Below are 27,394 nucleotides of genomic sequence, written 5' to 3'. Positions count from 1 at the left end.
TCCCAGTTCGATCCCCCGGCTCCCCACCTGCCGGGGGGGGGGGTCTTCACAAGCAGTGAAGCAGGTCTGCAGGTGTCTATCTTTCTCTCCCTCTCTCTGCCTTCCCCTCCTCTCTCAATTTCTCTCTGTCCTATCTAGCAACAAGAACAACAATGTCAACAATAAAAATAACAACAATGAGGGCAACAAAATGGGAAAGATAACCTCCAGGAGTAGTGGATTCGTAGTGCAGGCACTGAGCCCCAGCAATAACCCTGGAAGCAAAAAAAAAAAAAAGAATTTAAACAACAGATGATTGGCTTAGAAAATTGTGGCATATATGCACAATGGAATACTACTTAGCTATTAAGAATAATGAATACACCTTCTTCACCTTATCTTGGATGGAGCTTGAAGGAAAAGAGATGACTGAAAGTGAAGGATGAATATAGGATGATCTCACTTATAGACAGAAGTTGAGAAATAAGAACAGAAAGAGGAAGCAATGCAGTACTTCGACTGAGTTTGTTGAATTAGAACTAAGTAAAGGGCTCTGGGTAGGAGGGGGCTTTCAGGTTCACCATATGGGCTTCAGGTTCACCATATGAGCATTGGGGTGGGGAATAGTCCTCGGGTAGTGGGAGAGGTGTGAAATAGTACTCTTATTACCTTGTGGTCTTATAAGTCACTGTTAATTCAATAACAGGGGAAAATATATTGACTATTCCAAGTTCTGTAACTTCCTATATTTTAATCTGAGTATATATCTCTTTAGCCTAAGTACTTAATGTATCAAATTTGTAAACTGATTGAATTCAGACCTTGGGCATAAATTGTTTATAAGCAGTTTGAAATATAAGTTGTTTTTTTTTTTTACAGATTTTTTAAAGCTTTTTAAAAATATTTTATTTATTTATTTTCCCTTTTGTTGCCCTTGTTTTTTATTTTTGTAGTTATTGTTGTTGTCACAGATGTCATCGTTGTTGGATAGGACAGAGAGAAATGGAGAGAGGAGGGGAAGACAGAGAGGGGGAGAGAAAGACACCTACAGATCTGCTTCACCGCCTGTGAAGTGACTCCCTTGCAGGTGGGGAGCCAGGGGCTTGAACTGGGATCCTTACACTGGTCCTTGTGCTTTGTGCTACCTGCACTTAACCTGCTGTGCTACCGCCTGACTCCCATAAGTTTTTTTTTTTAAAGCAAGAATTTAAAGCAGCAGTTGCACATAAACTAATCAATCAGACACTTCTGAAACAAGTGGAAAGAAATTGTCAGCTAAGAAATGGAATTAATGAACAAAAACTAAATGCAAGCTGTTGAACTGAAAAGTAAAGTAGGATAGATGTAGATAGATGTAGTAAACAACTCAGTGGATTGATGAATTGACAAATCTAAGAAGTATCAGCAGAGTAAATGCAGTCATTATCCAAAGTTAATGAAAGAAACATATGAGTAAAACTGAACGTGAATGACTTACGAGTCAATAACAATAAATATAGCACTCCTATAATTGAATTTCCAGCAAAGTCTATGGTTTAATTATTTTTTAAATAATGATTAAGGGAGTCGGGCAGTAACTGAATTTGAACAATGCTTAATCATGATACACTAAAAAAAAATTCAGTTCCAAATATACCACAGTAGAATTACTACACACTACAGCAAGAAAAAAAAAATTTCTGTGGGAGAATACCAATTCAGTTGAAAATGAATAGTTCATCAGAAGCATGAGGGTCAGAATAAATGGCAAACTTCATTACAAGTGCTGAAAGCAATTGTCAATCTGGAACACTATACTTCTCAAAAATACCTTTCAGGATTCAAGGTAAAATAGATTTGCTGATGAAGGAAAACTAAAAGCAGTCATTGCCAGAAGATATGATTTAAAAGACTTACTAAGCCCTTAACAATGAAAATAAATAAATAAATTGAGGGGCTCAGGTGGTGTATGCTCCTGGTTGAACATACACATTACTGTGCAGAAGGACCCAGGTTCAAGCCCCCTGGTCCCTACCTGTAGAGTTGTGAAACAGGTCTGCAGGAATCTGTCTCCTTCCCGAACTCTATTTATTTCTGTCCTATCAGATCTATCTATTGATACCTATCATCTGTCATCTGTCTATATAGAGAGAGATGTACTGTGTCCATGGATGGACTGTAAGACCAGCATAGGAAAGGTATCATCTTTTTCCAAATTGAACAGAAACTTCACCATAAAGCATGTAAAAAAAAAAAAAAGGATATGAAATCATGTTAATACCATGTGTTAGGGAAAGCAAATTAAAGTCACCGTGATATACTTGTGCACATCAAGTTGCATTACTAAAGCCAGTACTACTCTTTGGGGCCACATGGAAATACTGTGCAAGAGAGTAGCTTCAAGAGAGGTGCTGTGGTGTCTCTGACTGCCTGTCTCTCTTTCACTTGGTCTCTCACCTGCTATCTGGAAGAAAAACAATAAATGAAGTTTGCGGGTGTGGAGGAGGTGTCAAGATGGGAAGCCTGAGCAAGTCCCTGACAGTCAGATAAAAACATGTATTAATAATATTAATAACAACTAGATTCTTCATACATTATAGTTGGGAATATAAAATGTCCAACCACTCTGAAAAACTATCTTAACTGTTTCATTTTTTTGCTGTTACTGTGGCTGGGACTTCACTGCTCCGGGATCACATTTTCAGATATAGAGAGACAGAGACAGAGGGAGAAACCCCCAAAGCTATAAACCTTTTCTCAGGGCAGTCAAGGCTACACTTGAATCTGGGCCATATGTATTGCAAAACAAGAGTACTTCAAGATGAGCTATTTTGCTGACCCTGTTTCACTTAAGGTAAAACACAAGAGTTGAATAGGACCTCAGAGTTTTGCATTAGAGAACTGAAACCCTGTGTATATAAATGATTATAGAAACTTTATTTGTTGTTGTTGGCTAGAAAAATGACAATGGGTTTATTATATGTGAACAAGTAAGCTACAGCACACCTTTATAAAGGAATACTACAGGTCAATAAAAAGAACAGCACCAGTGCTTGCAGCAACTAGAGTGAATTTTAAAAGCTTTGTGCCAAAGAAGTCAGTATCCAGTCAGTCTCAAGGAACCAGTCAGCAGTTACAGACTGTTTGAATCCATTTGTATGGTATTTAGAAAAATCCACACTTTAAGAACAGACACTGGCTTATGATTTGCCAGGGATTTCAGATTCCTCAGAGGAGGAATCTGAAACCAGGGAGGTTTTGGATGATGAAACTGACCTTCTTCCTGATTTTAACGTGTGTTAAAATTCATGTGGCTATATATTCTCCAGAAGTCAATTTTGCTCCATGATAACTTTAAAATAAATTTATTTTTTTTGGAAAAACAGATAATTTCCATCGTGATTCTTCTCCCCTTCAGTTGCATCCATATCCAGAACAGTCTTGTAAAACATCAGTTCTTCTATAAAAATAAAATAATAATAACGTAAAATTGAAAGGCAAGAATCTTTTTTTAAAATATCATTGCTCAGTCTTACTTTGACTTTGTGTTCAAATGAAGCTCACAGTGAAAACTGTACAGTACGTTTAATGACAACAGCGCTAGAAATATCAAATGGAATTTTGGTTTTGCTTCATTATTGTGTTCACTGTGTTTTCTCTCTACCTTTTTGTAAATAGGTTCATTCTGGAATTTAGCTTCCTTCAATACTGAAACATCTTACCTTCATTTCCCAACATTTCGTGGAGAGCTTAGTGCTGATGTGTCTTTCTTTTTCAAGACAATAGCTCCTTCTGGGGTATTTGTAGAGAACCTGGGAATCACAGACTTTATCAGGCTGGAGCTCCGTGGTGAGTGCCTACTCTGGACAGAACCATCAGGGGAGAGTTGATGACTGCTTAGTAATTTAGCAATAAAACCTTTAGGACTTCATTCTTGATGTACTACCATACTTCTTTTGTTAGCTATATTTCTTTATTAAATACTAAAATTCTATGATGTTATTTTAGTATGTTTACTTATTTTGTTATCACCGAGGCTTCATTTCATGGCTCTGAGCCAACTTTTTCTCATTGAATGTGAGAAACAAAGGGGCAGCAAGATAGCTCACCTCAGTGACACACATGCTTTGTCAAACATGTGATCAGGTTCCAGCCTAGCCCCACCGCACTGGAGGAAATTTTTATGCTGTGGTTTCTTCCCTCTCTCTCCCTAACTCTTATTTTTTTATATCTTAGAAAATAGAAAGGGAGTCGGGCTGTAGCGCAGCGAGTTAAGCGCAGGTGGCGCAAAGCACAAGGACCGGCATAAGGATCCCGGTTTGAACCCCGGCTCCCCACCTGCAGGGGAGTCGCTTCACAGGCGGTGAGGCAGGTCTGCAGGTGTCTATCTTTCTCTCCTCCTCTCTGTCTTCCCCTCCTCTCTCCATTTCTCTCTGTCCTATCCAACAAGAACTACAACAATAAAACAACAAGGGCAACAAAAGGGAATAAATAAATAAAATAAATATTTTTTTTAAAAAAAGAAAATAGAAAATAGACTTGGGATGAAGAAAAAGACAGACAGAAAGAAAAAAATAGAGACAGAGGGATAAATATCATAGCAATAACAGCAACAACAACAATGGAGAAATGATGGCCTCCAGGATCAGTGGATTCATAGTGCAGGCAGTGAGCCCCAGCAATAACCCTGGAGACAAAAAAAAAAAAGATATACATCATAGCAATAAAACTTCCCCCAGTGCAGAGGGGACCAGGCTCAAACCTGGGTCATGCACATGACAAAGTAGATACCCTTCCATGCTTGCTGGAATTCTATGATTTTTAAATAAACACTTTTATTTATTTATTTATTTATTTTTATTTTTGCCTCCAGGGTTATTGCTGGGGTTCAGTGCATATACTATGAATCCACTGCTCCTGGAAGCTATTTTTTTCCCATTTTGTTGCCCTTGTTGTAGTTGTTATTGTTATCGTTTCTGTTGTTGTTGGATAGGACAGAGAGAAATGGAAAGAGGAGGGGAAGACAGAGAGGAGGAGAGAAAGATAGACACCTGCTGACCTGCTTTTCTGCTTGCGAGGCGACCTCCTTCGGGTGGAGAGCCAGGGGCTCGAACCAGGATCCTTATGCCAGCCCTTGTGCTTTGCGCCATGTATGCTTAACCCACTGCGCTACCACCGGCTCCCAAATAATCACTTTTAATAGAAAAGAAGGATTCAGGAAACACCACAACACATGACGATTCTATATTGCTTTAACTCTGAGGATAATCAGGCCAGTAGACCAAACTGGTCAAATAACTACTTAGTACACTATACAACTATAGATTTAACTTACTATTCATATTTCTGTATGCAAAGATGAAAGCCTCATCATCATAATTTGCACATGGTTTTTAATACTATATGAAGCTTAAAGAAAAGAGATTTAGAACCACTTTTAAATAACCACATTAATTGCCTGGCAAGCTGCTAATTTTATTTCTAGAGGTAAATTTCTCTGCTCTTTAGGGCTTACTTAACAAAATGAGTAGCCAGATGATGAGAAATATGTCTCATGAGAAGAACTTTGTCCCTTTTCATCTGGGATACAGATTTATTTTGGTCTTTTTGGCAACTCAAGAGTGTCAAGGTCGCCTCTCATAATGAGCATGTCACGCTGCTTCTCTCAAATATATCCAAGGCCTTTACACAACTCTCTTATCTGACATTCCCAGCTCCTAGAGAAGTGACCTTTTCTTTTGATGTGGGAAATGGACCTTGTGAGGTCACGGTGAAGTCCCCTACTCCCTTTAATGACAATCAGTGGCACCATGTGAGGGCAGAGAGGAACATTAAAGAAGCATCTCTTCAAGTGGATCAACTTCCTCTGGAGACGCAGTCAGCCCCTGCTGATGGGCATGCCCGTTTACAGCTCAACAGTCAGCTATTTGTGGGTGAGTGCTGGCAGACTGAAAGATCTGTGCTGGACCAAGAGAAAGTCAAAACTACAAGTCGTAGGGGTCGGGTGGTGGCACACCTGGTTAAGCATGCGTGTTGCGGTGCACAAGGACCCAGGTTCAAGCCCCTGGTCCTCACCTGCAAGGGGAAAGCTTTACGAGTGGTGAAGCAGTACTGCGGGTGTCTCTCTGTCTCTCCTCCCTCCCCCCCCTTCCTCTTGATTTCAGGCTGTCTCTATCCAATAAATAAATAAAGATAAAAAAACTACAAGCAGTAATAATAACAGTTGTGAACTGCTTCTACTACTTAAGACACCTTATGTGTGCCCATACCTCCATTTTGTGTGTGGTATCTTTTAGCACAGACTGTTGTACCCTGATTGCAAGTGAAATCATGAAAAGATACAGAGATCGAATTGTTCGGCCACAAATCCAGCTAAAACAGAAATCTGAATTCTTGAACTAATTCCAAAGCTTGCACGTAGAAGCTTTTTTGTTTGTTTGTTTTTTATTTTAGTTAGTTCCTACCTATCTTCTTTATAAAATAATTGACGCCATTTCAGTTTTTTTGTGGAGTTAGGAAACCTGCTTTGTAATTGAGACAGAACCTCACTCACAATGTTCCCTCAAAAACAGACCACAGGGCACTATTTCACCAGACACAACTGCTTGACTTTCACTAGTCAGGCACCTGGTTTCATATTTATTACCTAGACTGACTCCTTCACTCTTGCTGTCCATTCTGTTTAAAGATTTAAACTATTGGAAGTGGACATCTTTCCTCTACTTTTCTTGTTCATTGTTTTATTATTGTTAGTTTTCCTTAAAGGGGAAATTATTTTGACTGCAATCCTTTTCCGAGAATTCTATTTTGATTTTGAAACTAAGCAGATTAATGAACTATCTCTCCCTTGGTTGTTTCTTGGTGTTTTTATAGCAAGTAAGGATATAGTTCAGTTGAAACAGATATAAATCACAAATTAGCACACAGTCTCTTTGCTGCAGGATACTCGCAGCACTTAGGGCAATCTAGTGTGTCTGAGTGGAGGTGTGTGTTGTGTACAACACTTTAGCATCATAAAACTCTTCAAGCTGTTCTTTTTCTCTCCCTACCCTGTTTTTTTTGTTTTGTTTTGTTTTGTTTTGTTTTGTTTTGTTTTTTAACACCAGGATTGTCACTGGGGCTTAGTGCTTCCTCAACTTTATCACTGCCCTTGACCATTTTTTTTTCTTTTCTTTTTCTTTTAGAGGATGAGAGACAGAGAAAGACAGTGAGAGAAGGAGAGAAACCACAACAGTGTTCCACTGTACAGGAAGCTCTCCCCCTCCAGACCTTCCCATGTGGTGACCAGGGGCTTGAATCTGGATCCTCACACATGGTAATCTGTACACACTGCACTTGCTGAGCCACCTCCTGACCCCTAGGCAGTTATTTCTTATTGACGCGAAAGCCTTGCTTCAAATCACCACTGCAGATCAAATTAGACAACTTTATTTTCCAATATGTAATTCTAGGTACTTATTCTGACATCTTTAGAAGCAAAGCTTTCCTAAAAAAAAAAAAAATCTATCTAGACTTTATAGCCCCACTTTGTTTCTGAAATCTAAGAAAGGAGTTGAAAATTTAGATTGGAGGAGCACCCCGTAGGCCCCTTAAGTCAGCACCCAAAGAATAATAACCGGAATCTCTTGTTTTCAGGAAATTCTCCAGGTGACTCCTGTTCCCCTATGTGAGAACCATTTTCTGAGAGTCATACATGACACGATGAAATTAGAGATATATGTTGTTCGGCTATGTTACCCCAGAGTTGTCAGAATAGGGGAAGGCAGGGTCAATTTCTATTTCACCCCTTCTTTCCTTACTTTCTTTGCCTTTCTGTAATTCTTTTTATAAATTTTATTTTTTGGAGAGGTTTCAAGTAAAAGTTTGTTTTATGTGTATGCAAATTTTTAAATGCATATTTAAAAATAATTATACAAGAACATATTTAATATTAACAGGTATTTATTACAAACTTGTATGTTAAAGAACAAATTTATGTTATATTTTTTCATATATGTTACAAAACTTTTCAACAATGTAGTAATTGTTATGTATATCAATAAATACATTTGTAAAGTTCATATTGCAAAGATTTTTTCAATTATGTAGCTTTTATTATGGATGTGATTATATATAAGTTTAAAATATTCAAAATATTGATGGTTTCTCTTTTGTTCTTTATGAAGATATGAGTGCAAAGATATAATTTGAAGAAGTATTTCAGAGTAGGTATTTACATTTTTAGTTTGTAAATTTTGTCATTGACATCATTACTCACTTCCTAACATTTGATTATAGACCATGTTTTTAAAATCAGATTTGTTAATAAAAGTTTGACAGATTACCTCATTTTTACCATGGAAACGAAAGTGCATTAAGTCTCTGGGCATGCCTGGGCATTTGTGGTCTTTCGCTTGTAGGTGGAACAGCGACTAGACAAAGAGGTTTCCTGGGGTGCATTCGGTCCCTGCGGTTGAATGGACTGGCCCTGGACCTGGAAGAAAGAGCCATGATGACGCCAGGAGTAGACCCAGGGTGCCCAGGGCACTGCAGCAGCTATGGGCAACTGTGCCACAATGGAGGGCAATGCAGAGAGAAGCACAGAGGGATCACATGCGACTGTGCCTCCTCGGCCTATGATGGGCCTTTCTGCTTGGATGGTGAGTGTGACCTGGGAATGGGTTCCCAGAAAGGATACACACTATAATAAGAACACTTCTGATATATGATAGTGCAGGGAAGGATACACAATCTCTGTGGTGGTTTGAAATAGAATTGTTCTGTCCTTACATTCCTCTGTTTAACTTGGGAGGAGACATAATTCTGTCCTAGCCCACCCCACCTGGCTCTACCCTACCCTACCCTACCCTACCCTACCCTACCCTACCCTACCCTACCCTACCCTACCCTACCCTACCCTGCCCTACCTTACCCTGTTTCCCCTGACTATCCTGTCTGGTACCAGTCCTCAAAGGATATATCAGAAGCTGCTCAGTGCAGCATCTGAAGAGAACACTATTTTCAGACCATACATTGAGACAGATCTTTGTGTGAGATTCAAAGATGAAGCATTTGGGGTATAATAATAAACTGTTAATGATTGCTAAATTCAGGTTGATATGAGGGATTAGTTACCTTTTTATCTACATTGTACACCTTTGTTTGGTATTGTTGAGAGTGAGAAAACAGAATACTACTCTGGTATGCCGTTCTGAGGATCAAATGCACACAGACCCTTCTACCTGAGAAACCACCACCCCAGTCTCTGTATTTTGTATGTTTTTAATGGTGTTGTCTTTACTGAAGTTACACTGGTTTGCAACATTATGTAGACTTCAAGGGTACAAATTAATAAACCAACATCTGTATATACTGTGTTAGATTTGCCACCAGAATTCTGTTTCCCACTGTACCAACCTTATAGTTGATTCCATTTGTCCAATTTATTCACCCACTTCCCCCCTCCCTCTGACAACCACTATTTTGTTCTTGCAATCTAAAAGTTTGTTTTTTCTTGGTTAATTTATTTTGCTTTCTTAACCACATATGGGAAAAATCACATAGTATTTCTCTTCGTCCATTTGACTTAGTCCCCTTAGTAAAATATTCTCAAGGTTCTGTTGTTATAAATAATAGGAACTCAGATTTTTAACAGACAAGTGGCATTACATCCTCCTCCCCCCCTCGCAATATATATATATATATCCTTTAGCCACCCAGCTGTATGTAGAACATAGTTATTTCCAGCTCTTAGCTATTGTAATGATGGTGCAATGAATATTGGATGCATACATACTATTGCATCTGTGTTTTTATATTCTTCAGATTAATACCTAACCATGGGATTTCTGAATCATATATTAATTTTTTAAATATTTTTTATTTATTATTGGATAGAAACAGAGAGAAATTGAGAGGGGTGGGGAGATAGGGAAATACACAGAGAGACACATGAAATCTAAAAGTTTGTTTTTTACCATTCATGAAGCTTCCCTCCTGCAAGTGGGGACCAGGGGCTTGATCCTGAGTCCTTGTGCACTGTAATGTGTGTGCTTAACCAGGGTGTGCCACCGCCTGGCCCCCAGTAATATATTAATTCTGATCTTAAACTTCTGAGATAACTCCAATTTTTTCCATAAAGCCTGTATCTTTTTTTTCCCCAAAAAATGTTGAAAAATTTTAAGTAAAAAAAAAAAAAAGGGGAGGGACCAGAAAAGTGTGTCATTATTATTTTCTTGCTTGCAAGATTGAACTATTAAAGATATTCTTTAAACATACAAAAAGCACAAGATTTTTGCATTTATACATAACAAACACTACACAACCGTGTGTCATTCTAGAAATTTCTGCATACTTTGCAACTGGCTCATCGATTATCTACAGTTTTCAAGAGTATTACAATCACAGTTTCACTAAGAACTTCAGCTCCTTTGCAGCATTACTCAGTGAGGATCTAACATTGACCAGAGAGATGGCCACAGTGAGCTTTCGGACCACAGGGACTCCCAGTTTACTGCTCTATGTGAACTCTCTCTCTGAGGAATACCTTTCTGTTATTCTAGCCCCAAATGGTAAGTGTCTCTTTTGTGAGAATGAATATATTGAATTAGAAAATTAGCACCAAAATGAACTGTACTTTTACAGTGTTTAGCTGAAAACGAGGAAACACAGGTGTGTACCCTGCAACTCTTTGTTTAGTGGTTTTATTTTTCATTATAGCCTCAGATGTTTATCACTGAAGTGAACACTTAATTATTAGATTGAGAGGGCCTTCTTCCATAAAATTTATGTATTTGATAGGAAATTATTCTTGTTGTTGCTAGGAGGCCTTCTTTTGTTTTAAAGATTTATTTTAGTTATTTATTTTCATAACAAAGACCAGAGTCATATGGTGGGACCAGGTATTGAATCTGTAACTTCTGGTGCCTCAGGCATTAAAGGCTTGGGCACTACATCTTTGAGATCTCTGTAGCACCAGGCCATTCTTTTATGCATAAATAACCTAAGATATTTCTTTTTTTTCTTTTCTCTCTTTTTTTTTTAGATATTTCTTGTATATGATAAAAAAAAAAAACAAACCATTTCATCCTCCCTCTAAGCAAAGAAGTACATTAAATAACATAAAGGAAAATACCCATTAACATCATATGAATATGGTTATTCTTTTTATTTTACCCATCAATTTATAGAGATATTGTTGTATCTATATATTAAAAAAAATGTGAAGGTTAGCTAACCTCTGGCCTTGAGAACTTTCCAGCACTCCAAGCTGGAGAGCCACCAAGCTTTGTTTCTCGGAACATGGGGTAGAAAATAAAAGTCTAGGATGCTTTCTACAATCTCTGACATACAGGGTCTTTTACAAGTGGTAGAAGAGCTGAGGGGTGAAGGATGCTAGTGGGCATATTGTATTCAGTGATTCAATTCTTCTGTTTCTTGATTATAGCAGAAAAATTATAAAAGAATAACCTGGTGGTACAAAAATCATGCATTGTCAGTAATACAGAAAATGCATTAAAAGAAGCCACATTGAAAAGCATGATAGAAACTGAACTTTAACAGATTACTTGTAATTTCACTGTTTAGTAAGATGAATATCAAATAATTTATAGCTGACTTACAAGTTTTCATATGTTTAACTGAGAGGTTTTCCTTTAGTTAAGGAAAATGGAAAAACTGAGAAAGATAATCTGGTCTTTACTTTAAAAGTTTAATTGGCAGGCCTTCAAAAGAGCTCATCTGGATTGCATACCTGCTTTGTCATGGGCTGTATAACCCAGGTTGTAACCTGGGCCTCACCATACTGGAGGAAGCTTCAGTGCTGTGATCTTTTTCCCTCTCCCCTCCCCTCCCCTTCCCTCCTTTCCTCTCCTCTCCTCCCCTCCCTTCCCCTCTCCTCCCCTCCCTTCCCCTCCCCTCCCCTCCCCTCCTCTCCTCTCCCCTCCCCTCCCCTCTCCTCCCCTCCCTTCCCCTCCCCTCCCCTCCCCTCCCCTCCCCTCCTCTCCCCTCCCCTCCCCTCCTCTCCCCTCCCCTCCCCTCCCCTCCTCTCCTCTCCCCTCCCCTCCTCTCCCCTCCCCTTCCCCTCCCCTTCCCTCCCCTTTCCCTTTCCCCTCCCCTCCCCTCCCCCTTTCCCTTCCCCCTCCCCCTTTCCCTTCCCCCTCCCCTCCCTCTCTCCCCTTCCCCTCCCCCTCCCCTCCCCTCCCCCTCCCCCTCCTCCTCTCCTCTCCTCTCCTCTCCTCTCCTCTCCTCTCCTCTCCTCTCCTTTCCTTTCCTTTCCTTTTTCCCTCTGTCTGAAAAAAGTCAGCCAAGAGCTGTGAAGTAGTGAGGGCCTGATGATGACCAAAATAAAGTGTAATTGGAGTCTAAATTCAAGAACGGTACACATTATATGATTTTGGCACAAAAACCAGAAATTGAAATCTGACTGAGTTCTAGCTCACATGTTATAGTTCTAGTGTTACAGATTGGTCTGACAGCAAATGTAGAAAGAACATGGTTATTCTGAGCTTGAGGCCTGCAATCTGGAGGGAGGAAAACATACACACAGAAGAACGTTAGGTCACATTCAGGTTCACTTGATGCAAATTAGGTTTTCAATCACTAAGTTCTGATTGGTGGAAATTTGTCAAATAGTAATTGGTTATATTTTAAGCCCTATATTTTAAGTTTTTGTCTTCCCTGCCTATTTTTGTTTGTTTGTTTGGTTGGTTGGTTTGGCTTTGTTATGGAGGGCGTCAGTCTACTTGTGCCTGGGAGCCAAATCTCAGTAGCTTGGTTGTTGTGATTCTTACTCAAATGCAAGAATTTCCAACTTTCAGTTTTTTTTTTTCTTTTTTTCTGTTATTATTTCTATTAGGGCTAGCCAAGTAAATACTCAATGGGTATAAATTATATGGAATGAACAAAGGGAAAATGTGCTTTAAAAGTTACACTGATGGTTATTATAAAATTATACTTAGGTTAAAATGCCATTTTTCCATTCTTTAGGAAGTTTGCAGCTCAGATATAAATTAGATAGACACCAGGAGCCGGATGTCTTTAATCTTGGTTTTAAAAACATGGCTGATGGTCAATTTCACCAGGTGACGATTATCAGAGAAGCGGCCGTGGTCTTTATAGAGGTAAGGTAGTAAATTCAGCAGTAACAATAGTCTTCTTCTAGCGTTTGCCCTTCTTCCGTAGCCAGTCAACAGCGTCAGGTTGAGCCTGATGTAAAGTTTCGAGACCTCCTTTGAATCTGGAGAGGTGGCAGTCATTGACTATGTGAGTCATAGTCTGTCTGGAGCCGCAGGGGCAGTTCGGGTCGTCTCTGGCTCCCCAGCGATGGAACATAGCGGCGCACCGGCCATGGCCTGTTCGATAGCGATTGAGGAGGGCCCAATCATAACGTGCTAGGTCAAAGCCGGGTTGACGCTTGCAGGGGTCTGTGATGAGGTGTTTGTTCTTTACCTCAGCTGACTGTCAACTCTGTTTCCAAGAGTCTGGAACAGAGAAGTTCAGTGTAGGCATAGAGGACCAGATTGGGTGACGAGACGTCAAGCGTTGGACAGGGTGGGCGAAGATATCCGCGTATATTGGCAGGTCCGGTCGAGCGTAGACGTGGGAAATGAACTTAGATGATGCCGCATCCCGACGAATATCTGCCGGGGCGATGTTGCTAAGAACTGGCAGCCATGGAACCGGGGTGGAAGGGATGGTTCCAGAAATTATCCTCATGGAGGAATATAATTTGGAATCGACCAAGTGGACATGGGGGCTACGGAACCATACTGGGGCACAGTATTCTGCAGTGGAATAGCATAATGCCAGAGATGATGATCATAGTGTGGAAGCGCTCGCACCCCATGAGGAGCTGGCCAGTCTTGCAATGATGTTATTCCTCGCGCCCACCTTTGCTGCAGTTTTTATGAGATGTTTGTGAAATGACAGAGTGCGATCGAGAGTAACGCCAAGATAGACTGGCTGGGCTTCATGCAGGATTCTCGTATCGCCAAGCTGCACATTAAGCTCACGCGAGGCCGAGGCATGGTGTAGATGGAAAACAGATGATACCGTTTTTGCAGTGCTAGGGATTAGTCGCCATTTTTTACAGTAATCAGATATCAGAGACATGTCTTTCGTGAGTGTTTCCTCGAGGATGTCGAACTTGGATGCCTGAGTTGCACAGCAGATGTCATAACAATAGTAATACAAATTGACTCACAGACTATATGAGCCTATGCAACATTTAATAATCCGTCCTCATCTAAGGAAAACACATTCAGCACAGTGCTTCCATAAGTCTTGCTAGGATAGAGAATATAGTTAAGGTGTTTCATGTGGTCCACCAATGCTTGCTTAGTTAACAAAGGACTATCAAAGTTATTATTAACATTTGAACATTTAAAATACCAAGCTGTCATCATTATCCTTGGTAGGGAAATGCTGTGTAGCTTATCATAATAATTAGTGGTGATAGTCCAAAGGGAACCCTTCCCTCTCCAATTGTGCTGCCAAAGAACAAATGCTGCAGAAATGTAAACACAAGGAAGAAAGTAGATCTTGCTTAAAATGTGAATACATTTTTTTAAAACATCAGAGTGTTTAAATTATGCATCATCAGAGAGTTTTGAAGAAGAACCTGTATATATTCAGTCTGTATGAATAATATTTTCTTCTGTTGATGTTACAAACTTTTCTTTGAAATAAGTAGAAGCCTTGAGGATTGAAATAGTGTGTTACATTCCTTTGTGGATTGCACCAATTATAGATACTTCAACCATGAAGAAAGAGAGGAAAATTTGACCAACAGTAGAGGTGGAATAACAATGTTTTGTAAAAAGAATTCATAAAAGTCTCTACTACTAGAACAGACATTTGGCTTTTTTTTTTTTTTATCATTTTTCCTGGCTTCCCTTTGATTTTCGTTTCCTTGCCATCAAAACTGCCCAGCATTTTGAATATTTTCTCCTTGTTGAACATCTAATAGGTTAACCAGAATGCAAGGACACAAGTCATCTTGTCTTCAGGAACAGAATTCAATGCTGTCAAATCCCTTACACTGGGGACAATTTTAGGTGAGTGGAATGGTGTTTACATCCCGTGACTGAGATCAGAAGTGTTTGATTACAAACACCAGAAGCATTTGTCATGGTGGGAGAATCTCCTTGTCATATTCACGACTTCCTGCTGAGTGACAATCAATAGAATCTGTGCTCCTGTCTGAGAGTATGTGTAATCATGAAAGTGTACCTCTGCCAGATGAGGACAGTCCTTGAGAACACCCTCCAGGCTTACCCTCTCACTTGGTAATCAAGCATAATCAAAGTTGCTATTTTTCCAACCCCTCAGGAGAAATGAAATAAAATAGATACCAAAGCTCACAAATTAAATATTAGTCAGGGGTCAAAAGCGTCGATGATTTAATGATAAATCTGTGTTTGCATGCCTGCCTCCTACCCCAGGGAGATAGGAAATTGTACACCTGTGACAGCCATCTTGTAAATCAACATTTTCCCCAATAAAATATTAAATAAAAGCAAAGAAAATTTATTTTCTCTTAGCAAGTGAATATATTCATCTTGTCATGTGACAGGGCCCATGTATCCTGTGACAGGACCCATGTATACCTGGAGGTTGAGGTGACATGTCCTAGGTCTCTTGAAAAATTAGTCTAAATATACCACAGATAATCTTTATGGCTGCCAGTTACTCTCCACAGAAGCACAAAAGTGAAAGCATATTCTGCTCTTTAGGCTTTAATTCTTAAATCTTTTATTTTTCCCTTTGTCATTTGAATTAAAATTGAAAAGAATATTTTCTTACGTTTTATTGCGTATGAGCTGTACATTTTATCAATATTTAAATGTTATTGGAGTATTTGTTCTTATAGTTGGTTATTATTCCTAACCAGATACTTGATGCTCACCTGCCTATTTTTTCCTAAATAACTGATAGAATTTTATTACCTTTTCAGCCATATATGCATTGTTACTTTTGGTCACTTTTGAATATATACATGCACAAATTATATATATATATATATATATATATATATATATATATATATATATATATATATTAAACTTGATAATGCTAGAGAAGATGCATAAGTGAATGTTAAAAATATATCAAGGAGCCCAGTAACTATTAACTGTACTATGTCTCTCAAAAATTTGGTATGTAATGAGATTATGCCCCCAGGGCAATCACTGGGGCTTTGCACCTGTGTTATTTCACAATTTCTGACAACTCTCTCTTTTTTTTCTTTCCCATATAGAGGGGGGGAGAGAGAGAGTGAGATGAAGAGAGAGAGAGAGAGAGAGAGAGAGAGAGGAGAGAGAGAAGAGAGAGAGGATACCACACACCACCCATGAAGCTTTTCCTTTGCACAGTGCTCCTATGTGGTGCCTGAGGTCTCTCTGGTTTGGAAAAGTGTGTACTCTACCTTGTGAGCTACCTTCTGGCCCCGGCTTCTTATTTTTCAAACAAAAGAAATGTTACAAACCTTAGTGTTGTCTCAAGTTACTCTTGTGACTGGTAAAATCAAATGCATAACCTTTAGATCATGCAGCCTAACTGAAAACTCTAAATTGCATCCATTAAAGATGCACATTAAGTCCATTGAGTGAGGTACAGATGAAGTCTTTGCTGTCAAAATCTAGTTTAAATAGTGTAGTGTATAACACTGGAGGTTGAAGTGGTGTTTCTGCAGTGTAAAGAGCCCGACCTTGATAACCCATTTGCAGATTCATAGTATACATTGTCACAAGATTCTGAAGAAAACCCTTAAGGTAGTCAATTTGTATAAGTAATTTTTTTCTGTTAGTTCTACAGACTTCTTTCTGAAATAAGTAACAACCTTAAGGTTTAAGATAACTTATCACGTTTTTTTTTTAATGGATCACGTCACTTTTTTACACTTAAACCATGAAAAAAATGCAATGCGGATAGACAGTGTGTGGAATACAACTAGAAGTTGTCTAAAATGGTATCTTTTTTTTTCAGTTTTTAAAAATTTTTATTTATTTATTTATTTATTGGATAGAGACAGAGAGAAATTGAGAGAGAAGGGGAGATAGAGAGACAGAGAGACATCTGAAGACCTGTTTCACCACCTGAGAAGTGACTCCCCTGCAGGTGGGGAGCCAGGGGCTTGACACAGGATCCCAACAGGTCCTTGCGCTTTGCGCCATGAGCACTTAACCCACTGCACTACTGCCCAACTCCCTTAAAGTGGTATCTTTTTATTCTTTCTGAGAATGTTAACATGTCTTGTTTTTTATGATGTTTGTCATTTTGTTTATTGATTATCTTTTTTTATCATCAAAAACCCTGCCTTTTCATTCTTTTACCATCAAAATTGTTCACAGTTTGGAGTGTCTCCTGTTTGCTGAGCATCTGATAAGTTAACCAGAATGTACTGAAGTCCCTGTCTGTGGTCAGTGTTCTAGTTCCACTCCCCATGTTTAGAAACAGAGACTAAAAGGAAAACAGTTGATTCTTGTTGAGTGTAAGGGCATATTTCTAGAGAGCAGCTTATTGTAGAGATGAGTATATTAGTCTCTAATATAACACCTCTAATTAACACCTTTAACACAGATGTGTCTCTTATTAATACATATTCATGGTATAGTATATTTTATAATCTATTTAAAGCAAAGGGATTTACTTCTACAAAGAGCTGGGGAAAAATTGAAAGAAATAAACTCGTCCTCCCAACTTTAAGAGTATACATTTATAAACAGGAGGTTATGAAATTCCTAGATTACATTGGGCTTTAGAAAAAAAAATATGGGGGAGTCGGGTGGTAGCGCAGAGGGTTAAGCGCAGGTAGCACAAAGGGCAAGAACCAGCATAAGGATCCCGGTTCAAGCTCTAGGCTCCCCACCTGCAGGGGTGTCCCTTCACAGGCGGTGAAGCAGGTCTTCAGGTATCTTTCTCTCCCCCTCTGTCTTCCCCTCCTCTCTCCATTTCTCTCTGTCCTATCCAAAAACAAATGACATCAATAACAACAACAATAATAACTACAACAACAAAAACAACAAGGGCAACTAAAGGGAATAAATAAATATTTTAAAAATCACCTTTAAAAAAATATGGGATAAAATGCCAGCTCAGCTGGTTGAACTCACTATCGATTTCTTTGTTGAAACAGAATAATTAATTGATCATCTCAAGTATTGATCAGATAGATACTCTGGAGTTGTATTTCAAATCTGTGAGCTCCTGCTGATCTCTCTTTCAGTGGCAGAACAGATGTTTGTGTGTACTTTACCCAACCTTAATGCAAGATATAGTCAGTTAATAAAAGAACAGGCATACACACAGTATCCTTCCATCAAGTAGGTCAAGTTCCGAAATGTTTGTTTGACACAAGGTAGAAAGTTTTCATCAGCATGTGTGAAAAAGATAATGGAATATTTTTCAAAGACAGCTTAACTTAAAGTTGATTATTTATAAGGAAATACACAGTGGACTCTGGAAATTGGGGTAATAAGTAAATTTCACTATATGAAGGGAGTTACTTTAATAAAACATAGAATAATATATTTTATTAAATTTTTCTTTTTTATAAGGTAATGTATAAAGGACAATATCATGGAATTGAAGATGTTAATTTTTAGACAAGAGTGATGTATCCAATAGTATTTTCCTTAGGTCATAAAAGTTAAAGTAAAAATTCAGCAATAAAGTCTATAGCCTGAAGCAATAGAATATAATAAAATTATAAATATTTATTTCATCTGTGCCTAAAGGTATACATATTTATCAAGTGCTAATAAAAGTTTCCATGTTTTGTATGACTTTATTTTAGGATAATATCTGTTTTAATTCTACTACTCTTTCAGATTACTCACTAAGTGCTAGAAGATAGTAGTTTTGTCTTCAGATTTGTAGAGTATAAGTCACATTTCCTTTCATTAACTTACAGTAAAGCAGACCAGCAGATAAAGAAAGGACTATTACTATTACAAAGACAGAGGTCAGATACTATAATTTTCACTTTTAAAGTATACAATAATAAAAAAATACAAAGTGTAGAATTGAGTGGCATTTTATAATGTTAGGGAGATGGAAAACCATTTCCAAAATCTAACTGCAGAATCTTTTTTATCATACAAAGGAAACTTTGAACACATTAGTGCTTACTTCTGTTCTTACCACTCTAGAGCCTCTTGTCAAACTACTTTCTGTTTCTATATACTTACTTATTCTGAGAATTAAACATGAAAGGCATCACATACATGGTCTTTTGTATTTGTCTTCTTTCATTTAGCATCAGATTGTCAAAGCTCACCCATGTCATAACATATATATCAGTACTTTAATACATATTCTGACTAGTATTTCATTTTACAGTGCTTTTTGTTTATCTTTTCCTTACTTGACATGTTGGGGTTGTCCCCACTTTTTGGTTATATGAATAATCTGCTTGTTTATTAACAAATTCTAAGTTTCTTTTTGAAGTTTGATTACTTTTTTATTAGTAGTAGTAATACTGCTATAACAATTTGTGTACATGGTCTGTGAGTGAACATATATTTTCAGTTATCTTGGTTATACCTCCATGTATAAATACCTAGTCATATGGTAAAATCTTGCTGAATTCAGTGGCATAAGATGCATATGCATTCTTTTTCCCACCTTGGAAAATGCATTGTGCACTTTTCAATATGGAAGTGCAACTTTGGCTTAAGTCAATACAAATAATTTTTATGACCTGATTGGTCTACTATATTTGGGCTATACCTTGATATTAACACATTTTAAAAAATGGTTTCAGCCAAACTACTTTGAAAAGGGTGGTAATAGGACTAAGTCTGTGTCTTGATTACAAGACATATATTGCATGCACCCCCTGTAACAGACACTGACCAAGTGCTAAAGAGAAACAAGAGTAAATCATGCAAGAACTTCCCATTAAGAACTTCCCACCTGTTATAGGAGAATCCAAAGACCTTCTATCACAGTGCATCAAAGGAGACTGGCTGACAGCGTGGAAGCAACCTGGACTCAGTTCATTTATCATCATTCAAAATGACCACCCCAACTGTCTTCTAGTTATGTGGCAAGATGCAAGATATTAGCTACTGCTCTAAGTCCTCACTCTCCTTTATGTGAATAAGAGCCCTTCATTTTATGATATATTATGTGCTATCCAACATACAACCAAGTACTTTATCTTATGTATAATTCAATACCTAATTGCTAGACTCAAGCACTGGACAACACATATTCAATCCAAATGATCTATTATTATCTACACTGCTAGGACTGGAAGACAAAAAAAAAAAGTGCCCTCAAATACTCAGATTCAACAAAATGAAAATTGAGAGTTAAATTACACCATGGAAACAGAATATTTGAGCTAAGATTAACAAGGCTGCTTAAAAACTATTACATAACTAAGAAAGAATATGTGCATAGTCTATGGATTATATATTCTTTCATTAAAGTAGAATAGTATAATAACGCCCATCTACCTACCACTCAGTGTACTTCTCAGAGTAAATTAAGCAGATGTTGTAGAGTAAGTGGAATAAAATCCTGAGACAATCAGTCTAGATCATTGCAATTTGAGTGATTTCTGTTCACTAGTATGTTACTTTAGTTTAGTTTTATTTATTTTGCGACTAAGGTAATCACTGGAACTTGGTGCTGGTACATTTATGATAGTTTTGTTTGTTTGTTTTTTTGTTTGTTTGTTTTAATAGAATGAGGGGCAGAGGACAGAGACAGAGAGAGAGGGAGATAAAAGAAAAGGTACCTGGCAGCAGTGTCCCAACACTGGTGGAACTTTTCCCCCGAAGGTGGGAACCAGAGCTTTACTCTAGGTCCTTGAGCATGATAATGTGTGTTTTACCTGGTGAGCCACCAGCTAGCCCCAGTTCAGCAAAGTCTTATAATTCTCATTTTAAGTAGGAATAAAAACATTCATTTAGTTATATTGTGAGAATTTTAAAATAATGGATATAAATTGCTTAACTAAATGCCTTGCTTGTGGAAGCCATCTGTAACTTCTCAGTAACTGTTTTGTTGTTATTAGAAAAAAAGAAGAGTCAACAAGCCTATCTAAATATACTCTGCCAGGTTCCAAATCTTCTGATACAGATGTGGTCCACCATGCCAGCGCAATGTGCCACATAGTGACTGAAATGAATGAACTGATGTCCTGCTTTCCTATGTCAATCTTAGTTCTTTAGTCTTGTAATAATAATCAAACTGTGTCAGCTTGTGAAAGCAGGGGGTAGGACACTGGAGGGAAGCAAGCATCCATTTATTGAAAGGGGATTGAGGTCACCTTTTAAAAATAATTTAATTGGTGGGGGTTGCATTAAACAGACCAAACCTGGAAGCAACCCAGGTATCCAACAGTAATGAGTGGCTAAGGAAGTTAATATATATATATATATATATATATATATATATATATATATATATATATATATATGGAACTACTCAGCTGTTAAGAATGATGGAGTCGTGGTCCAGGATGTGGCACAGTGATATGGCTTTGGGCTCTCAAGCATGAGGTCCTGAGTTTGATCCCTGGCAGCACATGTGCCAGAGTGATGTCTGTTTCTTTCTCTCTCCTCCTGTCTTTCTCATTAATAAATAAATAGAATCTTTTTTTAAAAAAAAAAGAATGTTAAAAAATGCTAACATGGAAGTCGGGCGGTAGCTCAGTGGGTTAAGTGCACGTGGCGCAAAGCTCAAGGAGGCGTAAGGATCCTGCTTGGAGCCCCGGCTCCCCACCTGCAAGGGAGTCGCTTTACAGATAGTGAATCAGGTCTGCAGGTGTCTATCTTTCTCTCCCCCTCTGTCTTCCCCTCCTCTCTCCATTTCTTTCTGTCCTATCCAACTACAACGACATCAATAACAACAATAATAACTACAACAATTGAACAACAAGGGCAACAAAAGGGAAATTAAATATTTTTTAAACATTTAAAAATAAAGATGCTAACATACTGTCAAAAAAAAAAAAAAAAGAATGTTGGAGTCATTGTGGTCCCAGAGGCGGTGCAGTGGATTAAGCATTGGACTCTCAAGCATGAGGCCCAGAGTTCAATCCCCAGCAGCACATGTACCAGAGAGATGTCTGGTTCTTTCTCTCTTTTCCTATTTTTTCTCATTAATTAATTAATAAATAAAATCTTAAAAAAGAATGATGGAGTCACCTCTTGTCTCATCTTGGACTGAGTTTGAAGAAATCATATTAAGTGAGATAAGCTACACAGAGAGAGAGAAAGAAGGATGAATACTGGATGATCTCAAGAATAGGTGGAACGTAACAAGAAATGCAAAACACAAAGTAATACGAGGACTGAGGTTGCTTCTGTGGTAGGGAGGGAAGGAAGGTGTTCTCAGGGCTCAAGTTCTGGTGACTCAGTTTGGGAAAGGCCTCTGTGATTAGTCTGACAACAGATTAAAGAGCAAAGAAAGTCAACTGGGGATGGGGCCAGAGAGCAGTGTTGTCCCCTGATCTAGGAGACATTTCACTGCAGCTACCTAGATTATCATACACCTTTTAAAATATTTTAATGATCAGAGTTGAGCAGTGTTCTGGTAGAAAAATAAAAAAGTAAAATTTTAGGGCGGGGATAGATAACATAATGGTTATACAAAGAGACTTCTCATGTCTGAGGCTCCTAAGTCCCAGGTTCAATTCCCCCACACCACCATAAGCCAGAGCTGAGCAGTGCTCTGGTTAAAAAAATTAAGAAATAAAATATTTTAATGGTCATTAAAAATAATAATGATGAAGTCGCCATGACCATCTAAGCAGCTACATTTTGTTCCTATGCAGATTAGCTCCTGCTGGTCATTAATCAGGTCGACAGGTGCTGGGTTTGACTGTCTTAGGAAAAAAAAACAAGTAATTGGGATAGAGCTTCATTGCATGGGTTACAGCTGTTCCCTAGCTCTGTGTGCCTGTATCCTCATGGAATGTCCTGTTTGTTTGCTTTTTTTTTCTTTTCTAGAGTCTCGTGGCGCAGATGCAGACACGTTGAGGGCTGGGGCGCGTGGCTTCACCGGTTGCCTCTCGGCGGTGCGCTTTGGCCCAGTGGCTCCGCTCAAGGCGGCTCTGCGCCCCAGGGGCTCCGCCCAGGTCACTGTCCGCGGACACGTGGCCGCTGTCTCCGGCTGCATGGAGCGGGCGGGGCGCGGAGTCCCTACACCTGAGGCGACCCGCCCACTCGCGGGTGGGGCAGGTGTGTGTAGCTCTGCTTCAGCCAAGCCCCTGGCCTGGGGAGGTGGGATGGGGGGCTGGGTGGAGGGCGGTGAGGTCGGAACCCACTCTCTAGTCCCGTGGTGGCTTCAATTTCCTTTGATCTTTCACCTGCTGGTTCTCTGGTTTTGTTACCGGTTCGGTTCTGCCATTGCAATTGTCTGCTTACACTCTCAAATGTTTGTGCTTTTCCTCAAAAGTCTTCTTTTCCACTTGCCTCTGTCATTCTCCCTTTCTCTGCTGTAGGTCGTTCTGGACACGCAGATGAGGGAGAGCCTTTAGTTAATGCGGACAGAAGTGACTCCGCGGTCATAGGAGGTAACCAGACCGAAGATGACCCCATTCTTGCTTATGTATCAGCATAAATAAAATAGCTGTGAGAATCCGCGCTGATTTGGGAAGGCAATAGCCTGCCATAGAGATTTGCTGGTGGTTTCCTCTTCTTTACCGAACTCACTTCCTCCGAAGGAATTCTTGGTTTCACTGAAACGTGGTTTTAATGTTCTCATTTGAAAATAGTCATTCGTGTTTCGTTTTTTCCCCCAGGATATTGATATATTGCACTTGCTTTTACTTATAGGAAAAAGAACTGTATTTTTAATTAATTAAAACTTAATTTAATTTTTCTTAATCCTTTAGGCCAAAACATATAAAAATAACATTAGGGTCAAAGAACTAGAAGAGTTATATCTTGGGTGGGGAAAATACATAATAGTTATGCTAACAGATTCTCTTGCCTGAGGCTCTAAGGTCCCAGGTTCAATTCCCCATAAACCACTACCATAAACCAGAGCTGAGCAATGCGCTGGTAAAATAAAATAAACAAACAAACATGCTATATTTTACCATGTTCAAGCCTCCTCTTGTTGGAATTTCACACCAAATGGAAGCAGCACCATTGAAACAGTTGAAACTTTAGTTCTGTGTTTTTCTTTCCCTCTCCCTCACTCTCCCTTTTTCTCTTTCTCTCTCTTTCACCCCATCTCTCTCTTCATATATGTACACACACACACATGCAATAAAAAGAATGAACAAAGTTGGAGTCTCCCAAGCTAGAGGTCCCAGTGTTGCCAAAAATAACCCACAATATCTATTGAAAGAAGCATAAACTAGTTTAATTGCCATTTTCATGAATATGAGATACAAAAACATAATTCTCTGACAATCTTATTTTAGGATATGTGTGTGTACATATATGTGAAGAAGTAAAAGTCAATGCTTCTTAAATATCTTCCAATAAACTAATATATTCTCTAGCAATTATTTTCCAGGTCTGGCAAAACATATTTTCTTTCTGCTTAATCAGAGATCATTATTACTCCTTAAATTACATTTTTGAAATATGAGTATATTGCAAACTGATGGGTAAGAAGGAAGTAAGATGCCCCCACTCCTTTATTGCTGCCCCCCAACGAGGGTCCCAAATTTGAGTGAGTCTCAAACTGGATTTTTTGACTGGGATACATTGATCAGGCACTGTGCACATTTTGTCTGATTGAATTTCTTCATTTTGCCTGCTTTCACTGAGCCACCAATTTTTTCCAGACAATTAGAAAAGCACTCATGCGTTTTAAAGTGCTGACTAAGGGGGCCAAGTGGTGGAGCACCTGATGGAGTGTTTCCATTACAGTGTGCAAGGACCCAAGTTCAAGCCCCTGTTCCCAATCTGCGGCAGGGCTGGGAGGTGGAGAAGAGTGAAGAAGTTTCAGTAGCTTCTATCTCCCTCTCTATCTCCCCTTTCCCACTAAACTTCTTTCTGTTTCCAAAATTAAATTAATAAATAAAATATTTAAAATATTAAAGTGCTCATCAATTCTATGTAAGGTTGTTAATATTTGCATTCCTGTTTCATTGTGTATTTTTGCTCTGTATAAGTACAGCATACAGTCCTTTTTTTAATAAAAAAAACTTAAGATCAACTAAAACCCTTAAAAGTCACTTAGAATACAAACCTAGAAAGGAATACTTATTTATTAAAATTGTCATTATTATTCCATCAGGGTTACAGCTGGGGTTCAGTACCCACACAGCAACTGTACCACTCTCAAAAGCCATTTTTCCCTTTTGATATTTTTTTTTGTATGTGTGTAGAAGTGAGAGATAGAGAGAAGGAGATACACTACTGATGAAGCTTTCTCGCTGCAGGTAGGGACCAGGAGATTGAATTGGGATCCTTGCACTCTGTAATTTGCACCACTGCCTACTCATGATTAATCTCCCCTGTAGGGCAGGGCCACCAACAGCTTGTGTGCATGGTACAGGGGGAGCCACCACCCAGTCCCTCAGTTTCCCTTGAGAAACTCTACTTGTCTCTTGCCAGATGTGGTGGAGAATCAAGAGTGCAGGAGGTCTCAGAGATGTAACAGTTTATTTTCGCTGTTGCAGGTGACTTGTAATCTGCCTTCAGTCTGTGTAGTGACAGTCTGCTGTGTGATTTATTAGCTACTAAGCATATTGATCTTCAGTGTATTGTTCATGGCAGACTTGCTCATCTCTTTGCCTAATTGCTCACAGACTGCACTCATGCTAAGGGTGATCTTAACGGGCAGATTTCTTTATATTCTGCACTTTGTGTTATTATTTCCTTCTCTTGCAAGCAAAGGGAAAGTGTAGAAAGAACTTCACCCATCCCTCTCCCCCATCAAAAAAAAAAATTAAGCCTGACAAACCATAGATCATAGAATTTCTTACTAAGGATCTGCACTGCAGATGAACAGATAGATGGGCAAATGGGTGGTTAGCAGAGGCAGGTAGATGTAGACATTTATCAAAAATATAGTTACACTGGAGTTGTTGGTAGGAAGGTTTTGGAAGGTATCTGATACTTTATTCAAACTACCTCAGTCTTTTCAGCTCGTAGGTGAAGAGAGAAATGATCTCGGCACCTATCAAATGGCAGAAAACACACAGAAAACTAGATTAATGTGATCCACCACATACATAAGATCCTGGGCATCTCAGCATAACGGTGACAGTGATTGTATAATCAAGTGTCCTTATCTTTGTTATGGAGAGCTACACTATAATCCCTGACACTGAAACTGGCTATGATAGCTCCTATTAAAACAAATTTCTTTCATTAAATAGAAAAAAAATAAAACAGCTCTATCATTTACCCCTAAATGAGACACGAAATATGTCAAAAATAATAAGGCATTAACTGCAATTTACTCATGAGATGTGTTTAATATGAAGGCAAGAAATGCTGTATCTGAAGGCTATGTGGACTTATAAATAAACTTAATGTTATAATAGCCATTGCTTTCAAAATGTCTGATCACTGCGTATATTTAACGTATGATATCTTATATATGGTCATCTATAGTTAGAGATGGACATGCACGTATATGATATCAGCAACACTAGAGGACATTCTAGCGAGGCTGACTTCTACAGTTCAGATTCTGATTCTTATATTTTCCCTGCTCTCTCTAGGTGTGATAGCAGTTGTGATATTTATCTTGCTTTGCATCACTGCCATAGCGATACGCATTTATCAACAGCGATGGCTATACAAAAAAAATAACTCGGATACCCCCCCAAATGAAGACAATGCTGAGACCGCTCTGAAAAGTGAACTCAACATGCAAAGTGGAGTCAGTGAAAGCCAGAAAGAGTATTTCTTCTGATAAGCAGCAGTCATTTACTGCCATTGCTATGATGACTGACTTCCTTGTTCAGCAAGGACTCTCTCTTCTCCTGGGACAGGCAATGGGTGTGCAATGCTGAGAACTGGAACACATCATACCCAGCCTCAGGTGCCATCCTGGGAGGCTCTGCTCTGTGCTTCTTCATGATCCATGACACAGGGACTGCAGTATGTCATTAATCACAATGGCACTTTCTCACAGTTCTGACCTAATCTTTCCCAAATTGAAATGTATTTTGCATAATAGCTTTGGGTTTTATATGAGACAAGAGCAAGGATTTGAGCTGTGACTCACCTCTCTTTAAAAAAAAAAAATTCAACACCGAAGTTTATAAACATCTAAGTTGATTTCTAAATGTTTTGTGTTTTTAAAAATGTGTAAGACTATCAAATGTTACCCTTCTGCTGACATTTATACATCAGAAAGTGCTTCTGAGATGACCTGCAACTGGGTTTCCATCCTCCTGTGAACCAGTCCAATGTTGAAAATGATATCAGAGACCTGGTGAAGACATTTTTTTGGCTGAAGTTTTTATTTTTTTAATGTTTTATTTATAAAAAGGAAACATTGACAAAACCATAGGATAAGAGGG

The 27,394-nt window shown here is 38.7% G+C and overlaps 1 protein-coding gene across 1 annotated transcript in view; it reads left to right on the top strand.

The window, feature by feature from the left end:
* Positions 1 to 27,157, top strand: part of LOC103128953 (contactin-associated protein-like 3) — a 180,214-nt gene extending 153,057 nt beyond the window's left edge. Inside the window, exons 16-24 of the mRNA XM_016184982.2 lie at positions 3,637 to 3,807; positions 5,673 to 5,891; positions 8,358 to 8,597; positions 10,278 to 10,508; positions 12,925 to 13,058; positions 14,906 to 14,993; positions 22,905 to 23,135; positions 23,399 to 23,470; positions 26,588 to 27,157. Coding sequence (XP_016040468.2) covers positions 3,637 to 3,807; positions 5,673 to 5,891; positions 8,358 to 8,597; positions 10,278 to 10,508; positions 12,925 to 13,058; positions 14,906 to 14,993; positions 22,905 to 23,135; positions 23,399 to 23,470; positions 26,588 to 26,781 — 1,580 coding nt within the window. The 3' untranslated portion in view covers positions 26,782 to 27,157. The remainder of the gene's footprint in view (positions 1 to 3,636; positions 3,808 to 5,672; positions 5,892 to 8,357; positions 8,598 to 10,277; positions 10,509 to 12,924; positions 13,059 to 14,905; positions 14,994 to 22,904; positions 23,136 to 23,398; positions 23,471 to 26,587) is intronic.
* Positions 27,158 to 27,394: the final 237 nt, after the last annotated feature.

Source organism: Erinaceus europaeus, chromosome 10 (assembly GCF_950295315.1).
Source record: "Erinaceus europaeus chromosome 10, mEriEur2.1, whole genome shotgun sequence".
Classification (NCBI taxonomy): domain Eukaryota; kingdom Metazoa; phylum Chordata; class Mammalia; order Eulipotyphla; family Erinaceidae; genus Erinaceus; species Erinaceus europaeus.
This window is presented reverse-complemented; position numbering and strand designations above follow the sequence as displayed.